Source organism: Lygodium microphyllum, chromosome 23, assembly GCF_053477565.2.
Source record: "Lygodium microphyllum isolate KBCC chromosome 23, Lygodium_microphyllum_v1.1.10, whole genome shotgun sequence".
Classification (NCBI taxonomy): Eukaryota; Viridiplantae; Streptophyta; class Polypodiopsida; order Schizaeales; family Lygodiaceae; genus Lygodium; species Lygodium microphyllum.
The window spans coordinates 107037696-107056617 of record NC_141157.1 but is presented as its reverse complement, the minus strand read 5'-3'; the positions used below and the strand labels follow the sequence as shown (position 1 = coordinate 107056617).

The 18922-nt window shown below is 42.6% G+C and overlaps 1 protein-coding gene across 3 annotated transcripts in view; it reads right to left on the bottom strand.

Annotated features, from left to right (window-relative positions):
- LOC148016594 (NEDD8-activating enzyme E1 regulatory subunit AXL-like) overlaps nt 1-18922 on the bottom strand; it is a 57109-nt gene that overhangs the window by 19929 nt on the left and 18258 nt on the right. For all 3 annotated transcript variants that reach the window (XM_087664727.1, XM_087664728.1, XM_087664729.1), the window contains exons 6-11: nt 6296-6446; nt 6075-6168; nt 5741-5829; nt 5593-5666; nt 5339-5501; nt 5138-5223 (exon numbers count right to left, since the gene is read on the bottom strand). In XM_087664727.1, the coding sequence (XP_087520853.1) occupies nt 5138-5223; nt 5339-5501; nt 5593-5666; nt 5741-5829; nt 6075-6168; nt 6296-6446 (657 nt within the window). The remainder of the gene's footprint in view (nt 1-5137; nt 5224-5338; nt 5502-5592; nt 5667-5740; nt 5830-6074; nt 6169-6295; nt 6447-18922) is intronic.

Here is an 18922-nt window from a genome sequence, read left to right as displayed (position 1 = left end):
CATATAAAGCCTTTTTCAGCTTGCAATCCAAGTGTTCAGATCCCTTAACTACAAAACCAATGGGCTGCTGTACATATACTTCTTCATGAAGTTCCCCATGTAAAAATGCGATTTTAATATCCAACCGATGCACAATCCATCCATAATGGACAGCCAAAGCAACCATATACCTAATGGTCATCATTCAGGAAGTAGGAGCAAATGTCTCCTCATAGTCAATGCCTTTCTTCTGTGCATAGCCTTTAGCGACAAGCCTTGCCTTATATTTGTCAATGGATCCATTTGCATTCTGTTTCAGCTTATAGACCCATTTTGTTCCAATGGCTTTCTTTCCAAAGGGCAAAGACACTAAATCCCATGTTTGATTCTTAGTGATAGAATCCAATTCAGCTTGCATTGCTGCCATCCAATGCACACTCTGTTGTGCATCCTCAAAACATTCAGGCTCCTCATCATCAATTGTGCTTGTTGCCATAACAAACTCCATGGTATGTGCAGTATCATGCATACGAGTTTGCCTTCTAGTACGACCAAGCATGGGTGCATCCAGATGACTATCTTTCATAGTCTGTAAATACCATCTAGACATTTGTCATGCCTCCTAACTATGCATAAGCTCTTGCTGAATTTCAGTTTCAGCACTTCGCTGATTATTCAGATCAGCCAATGGCTGATTTTCTGCATTTTCCAATGGACCAGCTGGCTAAACATTGAGTTCATTTGTTGAAACTCCAGCTGAATCACCAAACGTAATGGGGAGTAGCCCTTCAAACACATCAGGGGTAGCCTGATATGTGTCTAAACCAGCAAGGAACAATTCTAATTTTTCATCAAATAGTACATCCCTACTGACAAACACCTTTTTAGAGACAAGATCATAGAGTCTATACTATAGCCTTTGCCCTCACTACTATATCCCACAAAAACGCATTTGACAACTTTGTTATCCAACTTTTTCCTAAGTACTTGGGAAATGTGTGCATATGCAAGACACCCAAAGGTACGAAAGTGTCCAACAGAAGGTTTCTGGCTGTTCCAAGCCTCAAAAGGTGTAATTTTCTTTAATGCTTTGGTGGGGCATCTATTCAAAACATGGCAAGCACACATAACAGCTTCCATCCAAAAACTGTGTGGCAAGCTCTTTGCTTTCAGCATACATCTGGCCATCTCCATGAATGACCGATTCTTCCTCTCTGCAACCCCATTCTGTTGTGAAGTATAAGTAGTAGTGAACTGATGGACAATGCCCTTCTGCTTCAAAAAAAAATTCAGCATAGAGGACATATATTCCCCCCCTCGGTCCGAACGGAGAGTCATTATTTTACAGCCAATTTGATGTAAGTCATCAATAAAAGTCACAAAATAGTAACATCCTCCCAATGACTTTGTTTGCATAGGCCCACATACATCTAAATGCACTAACTGTAACATGGCTATGGCTCTAAAAGCAACATCACAGGGAAACGAAAACCGATGCATTTTTTCCAAAATACATCCTTCGCACAAGTGCTCAAGAGGTCTCTCTAGAGAAGAGGTAATCCATCTAGCATCTGCGTGCGTTGTAAGAGCATCAAGCTACCAAAGTTCACATGCCCCATCCAAGCATACTATAACTCTGTACGCATCATAGTAGGAGTAAGAGTGGATGCCAAGTACGCTGACTGATCAACTGAAAGAGCATCCAACTCATATAACCCATGACATAAAGTGCCAATCAAGACCAAAGTCATATGTTCTTTGTCTCTCACCATGCATCTGTTATCATCAAATGTGACCTACAATCCACAACGTGCCAAAGAAGAAATAGAGAGCAGATTTTTCTTTATGCCTAGCACAAACAAAGCATCCTGTAAGCGGAGAATAGAGCCATCAATGGCTGTGAGCACAATCTCCCCAATACCTCTAACAAGGTATGATGCATTGTTGGCACACTGTACAGACTTACCAACTGGAGCTGCATTAGCAAAAGCAAATAAATCTCTGCGAGATGTGATGTGTCTAGAAGCACCACTGTCAAAAAACCACATGCCTACATCCTCAGTAGAGCTAAATGCTCGATCAGCCCAAGAAGTGTCATAACTGCATGTGTAAAAGCAATAGTCCCTGTCTGCAACAAAGGACGCGGACTCAGTAGCAGTGGAAGAAGCATCAGAAACTGACATTCCTAACTCCTTTTTCTTCTTGTTAGCGATGTGTTTTCTACACTCAGTGATGTAGTGGCCTAGCTTCTTGCCATAATGGCATTTGCCCTTTTTGGCTTGGGTGCCTCCTTGTTTTTTACTTCTCTGTGAGGTGCCTGAAGTCCCAGAGCTTTGCGGAGCATTCTTTACTTGGCTGCCTTTACCCTTCTGTCTACCCATAAAAGCCTGCTCAGAGGCTATGGCATCCACACCACTATTTCTTCTTGTTTGCTCCTCTTCTAGAAGCAAACTGACTAATTGAATAAAAGAGATCGGCTGTGCGGCAATCCTCATGGTGAGGTTTAAGGCTGTATGAAAAGCCAAGTATGAAGGAGATAATGAGTTCAATGTAGTAGATATCATCTATGCATCTGAATAGTACTCATCAACATTCATAGGTTGCTCACGCAAGTCCTGAATTTTGTTCAAGTGATCCTGAATAGAATCACCCTCATCAATTTTCAATGTCTCTAGCTCTTTCTTTAAGAAAGAGATGCGAGTCTCATTTTTACCTGCAAACATCTACTCCAAAGTTAGCCAAGCTTCTCGTGAAGAAGCTGCTGAACAAATGTGGGGGATGATGGACCACTAAACTACCAATGCAATCAGCGGCAAAGCTTGTGCATCCCGTGTATCCCATGCTTTTTGAGCTGCTGATCTTTGGGGAAGTGGCTGAAGTGGAGTAGGCTAAGGTGCCCCTTGTCCACGTCCTCCTAGAGAAGGAGTAGCTAGAGCCACAACTCCGGGCCTAACTTCTTCTCCACTGACATAATCCCAAAGATTTTTCATCACAAGCACATTTTTCATTATGAAGAACCAAAGTGAGTAGTTGTTACCATCCAATCTGTCCTCCTTGGATACATAGGTAAAGATATCTCCCTGATTTGCCATGATAATCAATTACCAAAAGAAGCAAAAGAGCAATGTCCAAGCTGGACCAAACTAGAAATCTCAAAATTTCCAAAAATTACAGCAAATAACTTGCTACAATTAGTACACTCAAGTGCACTCTGTCAAAACTGTATGTAATGCACACAGTCCAAGGTGCATTCAGTGTTCAGCAACACAGTATGAGCAAAATCCCCAAAATTTCTTGCCCCAAATTTGTCCAAAATAGTCTATCACTGACTGAGATTGCAATACATGTGCCAATGTCCTCAAAAAACTCAAAAGTCCCAAAATTTCTGATAAATTTGCCTAGAAATTTGCATCAACCGTATCCCAGACACGTACTCAGAATTCTGTGCTACCTGAAGCCCTCTTGTCCAGAGATGAATTCTCGAATAAAAAATATAAAATTTAAATAAATTTACCTCTGAAAGTAGTTGGCCAGACAAGCTCATGGCCACAAACTCAGCGGCGCTGGAGGCAAAGCTGACACTGCAGCTGGCGGGCGACGCAGTTAAGACGGGGCCACAAAGGCGATGTATTGCACACAAACAGGAGTGGCGGGAGCTGGTGGCGCTTCAGATGGGACTGGCGGCACAAACCAAGGGCGTCGCAGGCAGGGTGCAGACTGTGGTACAGGCGGACATCAAGCGCGATTGGCGGGGCAGCTAGCACTGGTACAAGTTGCAGGTCGCTGGAGGTGGCGTTGGGTGGCGCAGTTGGCAAGACCTGTGGGCTAGACAAGGCGCTGCTCTAGTGAACCTGGCGGGGGCAGTGGCGACAGGGGGCAAACCTGGACTGAGCAAGAACTCTGCTCTGATGCTGAGCAAAGTTGAGTTGAACTGAGCCTCGGCTCTGATACCAAATGTGAGATGAAGAGAGGATCGAAGCTCAGCTCAAAATGCAGTAGACAATGTGAGAGTGAAGCACGACTCCCAATGCAATAGACTGAAAGAGTGTAATCTGAAAGTACAAAGTACAACCCTTAAACCTTAGGGTTGTAGGGGGTGTTCACACCCGAACACGATAAGTGCCCGTAAGTGTGTGACATAAGCACATGCGAAATAAGACAATAAGTCCGGGGGAAAAAACCTCTCGTACCGAGAGTAAAAAGTGCCCCAGTGTCCTACTGATCACCAACACTCCTATGTGAGCGTAGGCGTAAGTGGGAAAACCCAACAGAGGAGGGTGAAAATACAGCTTCCAAGGCAGGTGACAGCTCCAGGATGTGGGGCAGCAGCCTACAAGGTAAAGCAGTAGACAATGGAGAAGAATGATGATGATGATGATGATGCCTATGCCTACAAAAGGCTGGCATTGAAAGTGAGAATTGGGGAGGATAGGATGCCCACAATCAAGTGCTTATAGAGGGGATTTTTGGGCATTTGTCCTACTACCAAAATAAAATACATTTTTAATAAATAATTATTTTTGGGCTGAGGCCTTTAAATTGGTTGCTCAACACATGTGACTCTCAGCTCGGAATTAACCCAAGTACCTTGAAAAGGCAAAATAATAACATGCACGAAGCTAGTATAATCCATAGGTCATAAGTATTGCCAACTGAAGACTTGCGATAAATGCACCAATTGGCTGTCAGCACCCTCTAAGCACACAAGGACTTGTGCAACTAAGAAACACAAGCTCTGCAGCGCACTTGGTGCATTTCTGGTATTTGGAAAGCTTGGGCTGATGGATTGAAAAAGCACAGATGCTTTGATCAATTTGTCTGATCATGGACAAAAGAGATGGAAGCAGTGGCATGGAGAGGAGAGGAGACAAAAGATAGGCTGTTTGTCTTTGGCAGCTCGGGCCTTATTTGGGAGTGGGGGATTATGTATGGGACGAAGAGGTGATTCTGCAGAAGAAGGCACTCGATGATTCTGCAGAAGAAGGCACTCTCTTTGAACAGTTGAGATTTTGCTTCCAGCTGATTAAAGCTAAGTAATTCCCTCAAAGTTCAAACAAACATCAAAGCAGAATTATGCATGTAATTGCTAATGAAAACAAACATAACTAGGGGAAAACCAATAACACCATAAGCTTGCAACAATAGAATAGTGATATACCTGTTCTCCTCAATTCGTAGCAGATTTTGGAGCTCCCGTCCTGCTAAATAGCTGACTTCATCCTCCAGAGTTGGATATCTGCACACCTGGATAGGCAACAGGTAGAGTCCAACAAATAACCTTCCAATGTTTCAGATTTGGCACTCTGAGAAAGGATTTATTTGGTAAGCATCAAAAGCCTCCACCTGCAAAGAGACTCACTCGGATGTTTCGTGAATTTTTGCAAAACTGTTTTATAGTGGCCCTGCCAATAGACTGTGGATCCTTTCCAATTCGTTTCAAAATACTCCTAACTCTGGCCTCTACAGCAGATATATCTAACTCAGCTTTATCTTGATAAATTTTCTGTAACGCCACATAATAGCTGCCAACAAAAAGTAACAGTTCTCAGAATTCTAGCTGTGTGCTCGGAAATTTCTGTATCAATTTATGAGAACAAGAAATCAGTCACTCACTCAGTCAATGAAGTCATATCCGGAATTGAACCATCCAATGGGAGATCCCCTTCACCTTCATTATCCACAAATTCCTGGAACAAGGAAACCCAATAGTTGAGCTTTGATATAAAATACTAAAACAACACTCACAGAAAAACTACCTCACCTTTAGTGCTGCTACCATCACCCAAAAGTCCGAGGAACTGGTACTAACTTCTGCTGCAGTGTCGTTGAAGATTTTCCGAAGTTCTGCACCTGCAGAAAAATAACCATGGCAACATAAACTCGCAAAGGTTTTGGAAGCCTTCTTTACAAAGTTATTTCTGAAAAACAAGTATTCACAATCATTACATATAGATGCACTAAACAATGTCATGATTGGTGGTGAACCCAGATGGGTTGATCAATGAATGAACCTTTAAATCCACTAAATTGGTGATAAAATCCATAAATGCAAATGTTTTGTTATTGATTCAGTTTTTGGCAAAATATTTCCATACTTATTGTTGGTGGAGACCAAACTTTATAAGCTGAAGATAGAGCCTCCTTGTAGTTATCCTCATCTTCTGAGCGTCTACCTGAAGAAAGAATAGCCTAGCCAAACCAGAAAATGAATGCTTAAAAAGGCTTCATAGAGATTAAGCCTGTGTTTTCATCACAAAGCTGCCTTCTTCCCAATCAATATCCAAACAAGTACAACCAAATTTGGATGCATGTTTACCTTAAACTCAGCCTTTTCCTTGCTAGTTGAAGGCAAAGAGCCATTGTGACTTTTGCGCCAGTGCTCAGTTGCCTTAATCAACAGAACTGCAAAAGGTATATGCTTGTGCAGGACAGAATCATCGATGTCCACATTGAAATCAGTTACAAACCTGTACAATTTTTTCCATGAATTTGAACCATAGAATCAACACTTATTGTCTCTATCTTTGACATATTGCCAGCCACATAAACTTTTCATTTTGTCTCTATCACACTTAAAAACGTCAAGCCATTGTGATTTGCATGTCTGCAAGACCGAATCTAGGGCAGAACTAGATAGGATGAAAATAAATCCCGATAAAAGAATCACATTGGAAAAAGCCTCAGAATACTTCTAATTTTCAAATGGGCAATAATTTACAGTTAGAACAAAATCCCAAACTTATAAGACTCACCTGGAGAATTGGCTAGCAAATGAAAGGAAATTTATCTAAAAGTGAAGTAAATGGGCTTAAACTGATATGATAATGGGCAGTAGAAGCAGAAGTAAACCCTTAGAGTGCACTTGGGCCCTGCCCACCTACACCCCTTGTCCAGCCAATCTAGAAACTGAACTGGAGAGAAGTGGACCTCAGGTTGCAGGACACAAAGGTCAGTTTCAGAGGCCTAAAGATAATGGGGTATAAAAGTTCACTCTCTTCTGAATAAGACAAAGCGTCAAACATGTGCAACCATGGAGGCCAGCAGCCACCAGAGAGAGGGAAAAATTTTGAACAGCAAGCAGTCTCCTGTTAATAAATGGCTAGACAGACTGGGTCAGTTAGAATCTAGAATGACAAAAATTTGTTCTGAGAAACTAGTACGATAGCACACATAATAGCAAACAGGACAACATATTTTCATGAATTCTGGTGTGGCATCATCTCTAACACTCCTCTGCCAAAAGTAAATACATTTCTCCTCACTCAAATCAGTTAGGACTGAGCTCAGTTACAATCAACCTGAGATTCAGAGACAGTTCAACTCACTCTCATGGACCATGCAACAAGTACATATGTGCTCACATGCATACCAGAATTATGGAGCAAACAAGCGATTACTAGGTACCTACAATTTGGTGGTTGTCATTCTTCACAGTTGTAGAGTTGTACATTAGTATTACTCTTTACGATCCCAAAGTGGGTGGTTCAAAAAAGGGCTCATTGTTTAGCTTACAAGCCTGCTGCCATGAAAAGTAACTGTTGCCATGACAAGTAAAACTAATAAAGGAGAAGAATTAAGGGATTTGTTGATTAAGAGGTGGAAGAAAATGAGGAGGACAACTTTGAATGGCAGTATGATATCATCTGTGAATACTCCTCTGCCAAAAGAAAATACATGTTTACTCACTCAAAGTTGTGAGAGTGCCCAACGAAAGAGAAACGTGAACACACACACACACACACACAGAGGAAGCAAAAGATGAGGGAAGAATACTACACTGACTGAAGAAGAATGCTGATACAATGATGATGGACTAATCAGTCCCTGCACACAGACCAAAGCATCAGTGACAGCACCAAATCAGGCTGATGACAATGGCAGCACCAGAGACAAAGGAAGATGACAGAGTCGCAGTGTGCACCTATCCGGGAAGAAGGAAGATGATGATATGAATGACTACCAAGTAGGGAATGACTAATAATAGCCACAAAACCCCTAAACTGGCCTACTCAAATCTGGAAATGCCATAAATGCTGGTTGTGGCATAATAAATGCCTAGAAAATGCCAAATGGACACCAAAAAATCCGACTAACAAGGACAATGTTTGGCAAATGTGGACAGCCTTGGAAATGCAAAAACTGCTCATGGAAAACACATTGGAACCCAACAAACAAAAGAAATGCACCCAGTTAGCCACTCTAGAGTGAGTAGCCTCCGCCATCAAAACACGACAGACCTATCAGAGCTCCAAAAGTCCTCGTCTGACTCAGAATGAGGCTCACAAGTAGGAGCTGACATGGCATGACAAACATAACTGCTAACACACCCTCCCAAATCCTAGATGTGGCAGAAGGCCAAGGAGGCAACGGATCCTAGGGTGGCAAAAGGAATGCCAACTATTAGGTTTTACTCATGCCTACGCTCACACAGGAGTGTTAGTGGTTTGCACATAGGACACTAGGACACATTTTACTCTTCGTAAGAGAGGTTTTTTTCCCAATCACATTATCTTTTATTTGTGCATTTATGTTACACAAATCCGTCACTTACCACACATTACACACTTTCATGTGTGAACACACCCTAAGCCACTTACACAACCCTAAAGTCTAAGGGTTGTACTTTGTATACACACTTTTTAATTAATCAAGTGTCGATCAGTCACCACTCTGTGTGTGTGTGTGTGTGTGTGTGTGTGTGTGTGCACTCTCAAGCTGAGCTGAGCTACTTGCTGCCATCTCCACCAACAAGTGGTATCAGAGCGAGGGTCACCCTAGCCACTCGCTAGTGGTCACCTCCTTGCACACCCCCTGCAGCTCCACCACCCAGTCAACCCACCTACAACAACGGTCCCCCCTTCAGTCCGAATGAAGAGTCTTAATCTAACAGCTAGGTTGATTTTCCACAGGTGCAATAAAAGCCAAAAACGCATCATACACTTCTAACTTTTTCACCAATGGATAAACCCAATAAAAACATGTAAAGTCATCAATGAAGGTAACAAAGTTATAACACCCACCCAATGACTTTGTCTGCATGGGTCCACATATATCTGAATGCACAATCTGCAACATGGCCATAGTTTTAAAAGCAACATCGCAAGGAAAAGAGAACCGATGCATTTTTCCCAAAATGCATCCCTCACAAATGTACTTAGGAGGTCTTTCCAAGAGAGGTAAGCCTTCCAACATCTAAGTACGCTAGATAAGCATCAAACTACCATAATTCACATGCCCCATGCCAGCATGCCATAACTTTGCCTGTGCCATAGCAGGAGTAATAGTAGATTGCAAATAAATTGATTGATCAAGCGAATGAGCATCTAACTCATAAAGTCCATAACATAATGTGCCAATAAGTACAAAAGCCAATAATTCCTTATCCTTGACCATGTATTTATCATCATCAAATGCGACTTGCATTCCACATTTTACTAAAGAAGAAATGGACAACAAATTCTTCTTTATCCCTGGAACATACGAAGCATCCTACAAATAGAGAGTAGAGCCATCAATGGCTTTCAAGACAATCTCTCTAATACCTCTAGCAAGATAAGATACATTGTCGGCACATTGCACTAATTTGCCAACAAGAGTTGCAACAACACAAGTAAACAAATTGCTACGAGATGTAACATGCTTAGAAGCACTACTATTAAAGAACCATGTACTAGCGTCCTCTATAGAGCTAAATGCTCTATCTGCCCAAGAACAATTATAACTGCAAGTATACAAACACTAGTCACACTCAACAATAAACGACGCGGATCTTGTAGCAATAGTAGTAGAAGGTGCATCAAAAACAAACATGCCGGAGTCCTTCTCCTTGGCAATGTGTTTCTTACATTTTGTGGTATAGTGGCCTGGCTTTCTACAATAATGGCACTTGCCCGTCTTGGCTTGCGTGCCCCTTGCTTTTTGTTGCTCTATGAAGTGCTTGAACTTTCAAAACTCTGCAAAGCATTCCTAGACTGACTACCCTTGCCCTTCTAGCTTGCTATAAAAGCCTGTTCAGAGGCCACAATGTTCACCCCACTATTCTTCCTTGTTTGCTCTTCTTTCAGTAGCACACTAACCAACTAAAGAAAAATAAGTAGCTGCAAAGAAATTCTCATTGTGAGATTCAAGGCCATGTTAAAGGCCAAATAAGAAGGTGGCGAAGAATTCAAAATCGTAGAGATCATCTGAGCATCAGAGTAATACTCATCTGCATTCATTAACTACTCACAAAAATCCTGAATTTTATTAAGGTGATCTTGCATAGTATCACCTTCTTCACTCTTCATATTTTCAAGCTACTTCAAAAAAGAAATGCGAGTATCATTTTTTCCAACAAATATATGCCCACATGTAAGCCATGCTACTCGTGAAGTAGCAATAGAATGGATATGCAGGATTATAAATCGTTGAACTACCAATGCAATAAGTGACAATGCTTAGGTATCCCTAGTGTCCCAAGCCTTCTCTGGAGCTATTCTTTAGGGTGGTGGCTGAATGGGAGCTTGCCTTTGACAACGCCCTCCTTGTGGAGGAGTTGCAAGAGCCATATCATCAGGACGGACTTCTTTCCCACTGACATAATCCCAAAGATTTTTTGCAACAAGCACATTCTTCATCATGAAGGACCACAAAGAATAGTTGTTGCCATCCAATCTATCCTCTTTCGATACATAAGTAAAGACATCACTCTATCCTTGATTTGTCATGATAAATGTGTCAGAAGTGGAGCAGCGGTGGAAGCATAAACATGTGCTGAAATAAACTGCTGAAACACAAGACAAAAAGAGAAAAGAAAGAACACGATACAGATGAGAACTCAGATGTATGCACGGGAAATGGAATCCATATATCTGAACACGAGACAATCGCATACAACAGTGAGTCACTAGCTGCGTGGGCACTGGCACTGGCTCCTCTCTCCACAGAGTCTGCAGATGGTGAAGATGATGTGACTGACTGAGGAGGAGCCACTGAGTATAAATAGGCTGAAAAAGTGGGGAGCAATAATGCTGGTCGGACAGCATTTAATGTTGGCCGACTGGTGCATAAAATGCTCCACTGGCATAAAATGCCACACCAGAAAAATACCTAAAATACCTAATAAAAATGCCCAGCCCAGATCAAGCTCAGACTCACACATGAGCTGACAAATACTCTGCTAACACCCTCTCTCAGATCATGGGTGATCTGATACAATACAATAGTACAATGAAAAGGGATCAGAAACTATACAACATAGAACCACCGAGTAGAACCATGGATACCCAAGCAATGGGTGATCAAGCCACCACCAAGGTGCCTCGGAGAAAACCTAATGTCGATGTCGATCGTACCAAACACCTGAAAATAGAGAAGATCATAGCATGTCTCTGTGTCCATCACCAATATCTCGCAGGAGCATACAAGACCATCCTGTCAAAAATGCCTCTGAACATAGGTGACCATGGATTCCCGCCTTTGGCCAGACCGCCAAAGTGTCCCCTCATGTGAGCTCCAGACGAAAGCCTCCCGCTCTCTGTCAGATAACCAGCTCATCATGAACCTGGATGTCAATCCCAGCTCCAGGATTTGATTCCGCCAGACTGAAGTCGATGCGTCAGGGACGTCCCTCTTTGGAACCTGTGCACCTGTATAAAAATATAGATGAGGCGCGGCTGCCCCATCTGAACACCCGCTCACACTCCCTCTCTGGCACAAGAGAGTCGTGAGGGATGACCTCATCACCACCACTAGAAAGCAGTCGAGGAAGGGGCCACCAAGCCCTTCCTGCGATCCAAAGAAGAGGATCCCTTCCGCGCCTTGGACTTCACCTTGGTCGGAGGATCGGAGTCGGAGTCTGATGAAGGAGAGGACTCATCGGTAGAGTCAGCATCCCGCTTCGTCTTTTGTTCCTTCTTCTTGGAAGCCGCTAACTTCTTGCAGTCCTTCCGCAAATGTCCCTTCTTGCCACAGTGGTAACACTGGGCCTTCGACTTCTTCTTCCCGTCACCCCTCTCTGAAGCTACATAAGCCTCACCTCCATAATGTGCCGGAAGCCGCCCCTGTAATCTCAAGGATGCATCATGGTTGTCCTCATCAAAGTCTTCAGGAAGAGGAAAAGGACGGAGAGGTCGAGCAATAGCTCCACAGACGATGTACCATAGCCGCTTCTGCACAAACCAAGCTTTCATGACAGCACTCCATGTGAGATAATCAAGTCCATGTAACTTATCATCAGTGGAAGTGCACGGAGGAGCCATATGGAGAGGATAAGAAGAGAAGTAGAGAAGAGATGGAATTTAGAGAGGAAACACAGCCAAAACACAAGCACAGACTACAGAAAACGAGAGTTCACATGCAATAGAACCCAAAATCTGATCAATAGAAGACAAAATCTGCTGCAGAAAGTCAAAAAATCAGTCAAAAACTGCCAAAAACAGAGAAAACGACCTGAAGTAACAGTCACCCAGCCACGAGAGATGCTAAATCAGCAAAATGCAGGCTGTAAACTGGAAAAAAAACAGGTAGAAAACTGTCGCCAGCAACTGCAGATGAAAAACGCAGGCAGCAGAGGGTGCGTAGGCAGCAAAGGGTGCGGAGGCAGCAGGCAATGGCAAAACTGCAAAAAACGCAGGCTGAAAACAGCCCCAAAACAGGTCGCCTGGCTGCGACAGCAGTCGTCTGATCAGCAGGGGTACAAAACAGTCCTGAAATCAGCAAGAAAACACAGCAGAAACACAAATCCTGAAAACTGATACCATGTCAGAAGTGGAGCAGCGGTGGAAGCATAAACATGTGCTGAAATAAACTGCTGAAACACAAGACAAAAAGAGAAAAGAAAGAACACGATACAGATGAGAACTCAGATGTATGCACAGGAAATGGAATCCATATATCTGAACACGAGACAGTCGCATACAACAGTGAGTCACTGGCTGCATGGGCACTGGCACTGGCTCCTCTCTCCACAGAGTCTGCAGATGGTGAAGATGATGTGACTGACTGAGGAGGAGCCACTGAGTATAAATAGGCTGAAAAAGTGGGGAGCAATAATGCTGGTCGGACAGCATTTAATGTTGGCCGACTGGTGCATAAAATGCTCCACTGGCATAAAATGCCACACCAGAAAAATACCTAAAATACCTAATAAAAATGCCCAGCCCAGATCAAGCTCAGACTCACACATGAGCTGACAAATACTCTGCTAACAAAATGTCACTCTTCCAAATGCACAAGAGCGATAACAAAAGCTGCCCTGACCTGGAAATCTGTAAATTTCTAGATATTACAACAAATGCCAAGTTGTAATCAAGTAAATTGTGCCATACTTGACCACTACTATCGCAATGTGCTGAAATTTTTCAGATTTCAATGAGCAACACACTACCCAATGCAAGAAAAGTGCTTAGCAACACTAAAAACACAAAAGCCCCAAAATTTGATAGTCCAATGTGCAAGATTTCAGTCAATTTCAGATTGAAACTTCGGTACATATGCCAATGTCTATCAAAAATACAAAAGCCCTCCTTCGTGGATGCAGCTTGGTTCTTCGTGGTAGAGCCTTCATTTATCTAATTATCTGCCCTTGACACTTCTTTCCATTCTTTTGCATCAAACTTATGATGCACTTCCTCCTGTGCTAGCATGTCTGATCTCAAAGTCACTTTGAGTTTTTCGCCTTTCTCCTTCTTCTCAACTTCCACTAGAACCGTGTTGGGATTCCCAACTTCCTTACTAGGGCAATTCCTTGCAAAGTGCCTACTTGACTTGCACAGATAGCATCAATCAAAAAAAGCTGTAAATTTTAATAGTGACAATGACCATACCATTAGAGTCTGGAAGATGCAAGTATTCCAACGGCTCATTCCTCCTATCCCACAAGACACAAGGCACATATAGGAGCTTTCCCATTGTTGTAGTAATGGCCAGCACTTCTTCAACCAACCAAGGAGGCATGTCAATGAACTCCATCCAAATAGGGCACTCATGATTAAGGATGCCCTTAGCTAAGAAGATGATGAACAAGGAAGCACATAAACCTCCGAATTTCCTAATGCCAACAAATTTTTGCAATTTGTGCACTAAAGCACTTGCTGTAGCAAAAATTGACCTTCCCTACAAAAGCCCTTTGCTTTGGCTCTGATATTCTAAATAAAATAGTAAGATATGCGTTTGGTATCCGAGGACAAGCCGAACAAAGACTGACGTGGCAGTTGGAGCTATCGAGACATCTAGTGGAGCTATCACATGACTAGCAGAGCTGCCTACAGGTGGAGGGTGGCCAATGCAGGCGGGCGGGCGGAGCTGCCGGGGGCAAACGAGCTGCAGGCGGGACTGGCAAAACTGCCCAGGCTGGCGGGCAGCGCAGTCTGACTGCAGGCAGAGCAGACTGGACAGGGCCCAGACCACGCAACCTATTGGACAGGATGGTGGCCGCTGCTGTAGGCAGGCTGGCTGCGCAATGGAGCTGCAAGGAGGCCTGCAGGGAGGCGGCTGCTGGCTGGACAGGCATTGAGTTGGCAGGGATAGGTGACTGCTGCAGCAGCTAGCAGGTGTACGTACATGAAAGTGTGTAATGTGCGGTAAGTGACTGAACTGTGTAACATAAATACACAAATAAGGGATAATGTGACTTGGGGAGGGGGGGGGGGGGGGGGGGGTTGTTGTGGAACCTCTCTTACAAAGAGTAAAAGTGCCCCAATGTCCTACATGCAGATCACTGACACTCCTGTGTGAGCGTAGGCATAAGTAAAACCCAACAAACCCCGCTGGAGTGAAAAGTGATTAACAAACAAGGATCATCCACTAACAGAGATCAAATTTAAAGCATTGCAAAATGCTTCAAATTTGTCACAAGGAAGAGCTTTTGTGAAGATGTTTGCAATGGCACTCTAACTATCAGTAAACAAAGGAGTAGGCTCCACGACAGATACATCAAGATCAACCAACAAACATCTGTCATACACATCCAACTATAGTAGTGAAAGATGCCTTGTATTTAGCTTCACAAGATGATGTGGCAACAGTGGATTGTTTCTTGCTAAGCCAAGAAATACAAGAAGAGCCAAGAAAGAAACAATTTCCACTTGTAGAGTAACAAGAATCAAAATCTCAAGTCCAATCATAATCACCGTAAGCATGTAATTGCAGTGACCCGCCCTTGGCATAAAGCAATCCAAGAGTCCTAGTGCCCTGCAAGTAATGGAAAACACGCTTCACAGCTTGCCAATGTGACATGCATGGACTCTGCATATATCTGCTCAAGGCTGAAACTACAAACTGAATATCTGGCCTTGTGTTGCATAAATAAAAGAGACATCCAACTACTAATTAGAGCATATGTATGAATGTCAAACATGTCACTATCATCATACAAAGACAGCTTAAGTCCAGTCTCTATTGGTATACTTACTGGCTTGCAATCCTGGAAGCCAAATCTCTCAAAGAGTTTACCAATATATCTCGACTGTGACAATCCAATGCCTCTAGTATCATGAATAAGCTGAATACCCAAATAGTAATGCAAAGGCCCCAAATCCGACATTTCAAAAGTTTGCTGCAATTTTTTCTTAAATGCTGAAATTTGACCAGCATGTATCCCTATGAGCAGAAGATCATCCACATAAAGATAAATGACCAGAAAGGATCTCCCCTCTTTGCAACATAAAGAGTAGACTCTGATGGGCTATTAATGAACCCTTGGCTGAGTAAGAAGGCATCAATTTTGGCATACCAAGCTGGTGGAGCTTGCTTCAAAACACACAAAGCCTTTTTCAACGTGCATACCAAGTATTCGAACCCTTCAACTACAAAACCCATGGGTTGTTGAACATACCTTCTTCCTGAAGTTCCCCATGTACGAATGCACTTTTAATGTCAAGTTGGTGCACAATCCAACCATAATTGGCAGCCAATGCAACCATACACTTGAGAGTGGTCATACAGGATATAGGAGCAAATGTCTCCTCATAATCAATGGCGTTCTTTTGTACATAGCCATTTGCTACAAGCCTGGCCTTGTACTTATCAATGGATCCATCCACTTTTTGTTTCAGCTTATAGACCCATTTAGTACCAATGGCTTTCTTTCCAATAGGCGCTGTAACTAAATCCCATGTTTGATTCTTCATGATAGAATCATATTCAGCTTGCATTGCTGCCATCCAATGCACACTGTGTGTTGTGCATCCTCAAAAGAATCAAACTCATCATCATTAAGTATATTTGCTGCCATAACAAACTCTATAGCATTAGCATGATCATGTAGACGTGTTTATCTTCGAGTACAACAAGGAGCATCCAAATGACTATATTATAAAGTCCGCAAGTACCATCTAGGTATATGTCTAGCCTCCTAATTATGTGAATGCTCTTGATGAACCTCATGTTCAACATCTTGCCGAATATTCAAATCAACCATTGGCTGAATTTCTGCATTATTTAATGGGTTAGTTGGCTGAACATTTTGTTCATTTAATGAAGCTCTAGCTATATCACCAAAAGAAATTGGAAATAGCCCTTCAAACACATCATTCGCAGCCTCATATGTGTCATAACCGGCAAGAGACACATACTCGTCAAATTTCAGCATTTAAGAAAAATTTACAGCAAACTTTTGAAATGTCAGATTTGGGGCCTTTGCATTACTATTTGGGCATTTAGCTTATTCATGATACTAGAGACATTCGATTGTCACAATCCAAATATATTGGTAAACTCCTTGAGAGATTTGGCTTCCAAGATTGCAAGCCAGTTACTATACCGACAGAGATTGGACTTAAGATGTCTTTGTATGATGGCAGTGTCATGTTTGACATTCATACATATGCTCTACACTTGGATGTCTCTTTTATTTATGCAACACAAGGCCAGATATCCAATTTGCACTTTCAACCCTGAGCAGATATATGCACAAACCATGCATGTCACATTGGCAAGCTATGAAGCGTGTTTTTCGTTACTTGTAGGGCACTAGGACTCTTGTAGAAGCTTCTCACAGGTCCTTGATGTAAGAAGGCTGGTGTAGAAGACATCAAACCGAGGAGATAGTAGCTAAGTCAAAAGAATCATAGCTACATCCTCTAAAGACAGGAACACAAGCTCATCCCTCGTGTCCTCCAACCTATTGATATGATCCTTCATGGAAGGAGAATCATCAACAATGAGCATCCGTAATTTCTTCTCGAAAGTAATCTGGTGAGCAAATGTCTTCTGTTGATACAAACAAGCAAGCTTTGTCCACACTTCTGATACTTTCCGCAACCTATGCACATGCACAAGGACATAACCCTATAAGCTCGTAAAGAGGAGAGATTGAGCTTTAGAGTTGAGCCGATCCCATAACCACACGATGCATTGATGATCCAATGGTGGGATCCTCCATTGGACGGGAAATGGGGTCGATAACAAACTCCCAAAGATCGAAGGTACCAATGATACACTCCACTTTACATGACCAAGGCAAGTAGTTGGAACCATCAAGCCGGTCTTCTTTGCACAAAGAAGGGAGTATGAACACCTATATCGAGGGTGCCATGAATGGCATATGAAGGCTAGCAGAATAGGCCTTCTGTGAAACATGGAGAGAATGAGCAGAGGGATTCCATACAAACGGGCTAGGAAACCTCCGTTCGTCATGTGACCTAGCATGAAATTTTCTCCATCTCTCAAAGGAAGAAATAGAGACCTCAACCTCTGAGTCAACAAAAAACTGGTAATAAGACAACTTCAAACCTGCAATCTCCCAGAAAGTTGCATTTGACAGAGAAACAACTATCACCTGCAACTAGAAGGCCAGCACCTGCATAAAAAACTATCGCCCACAATGAAAAGTTGTTGCCAAGGATGAGAAAGTTGTCGCCTACAAAAATATGTTGACGCCTGCAGCAAGGAGTAAACACCAACAAAAATGCAAATTTGTGTTTCAATCAAAACACAAAATTTTATCCCACCTCATGCAAAAAAGTTGCCACCTAGTCCTTGGAGACTATCGCCTAGCTACCTGGGGGTGAAAATGGGAAGTGGACCACTTGTTTGGGCTATAAACGCAATAAATGCAAGCTGAAAGTCTGTGTTTTGGAAATCTAGGCTACTCCTCTACAATGAAAACCTACTTTTCTCCAAGAAATCTCCAGACTGTGTCCTCACTTAGGCAAAGATACCACGTGAGAGTGTACAATGGAAGAGAAACATAAACACAAAGAGAAGCAGAAAGAGAGAAAGTAGAAGATGAGGGAAGAATATTGCACTGACTAAAGAAGAATATTGATACAATGATGATAGAAAGATCAGTCCTTGCATGCGGCCCAAAGCATCAGTGATGGCACCAGATCAGGCTGATGACAATGGCAGCACTGGAGACGGAGCAAGACGATAGAGTCGGAGTGTGCACTTGCCAGGGAAAAAGCAAGATGATGATATGTGAAACCCGCCTTCCTTCTTGGAGAGGATGGTAACTCTATGATTAAGCACTTGATTACAACAATCAACAAATAAACATACTTTGAAATGCACAATTCGCCTTAATAATATTGGACATTGGACACCCTATTGGCTCCAAAACTAGAACCCCTTTCGGTATTTCTTTAACTTTGATTGCTAATGGAATGAGTACAAGCTGAGATTCCACAATCTCCTTTGCTATTCCAAAAGCCCCTTGTTGTACATACAATCAACAAGTAATTTGGGCCCATTGCCCCTTGATTTTTACCCAAGAATTGCACAAATGGAACCACCAACTGGCCAAATGTAGCCTCAATTCACAATGGAAGGCCCGGCATCTGAAATGCCTATCAATTCCACGAATTTTGAGTGTTGATTTTAGTGTACGATGCGTTTCCTTGTTGGCATATGCCCCAAGGTGGCTAGTAAAACCCTAATTTTTGCAAAAACCTAGGGTTTACAGCTAAGATCTCTCTACTATCCACCAAGTTCGACTAAGATCTACTCAAAATGGCTAAGAAAT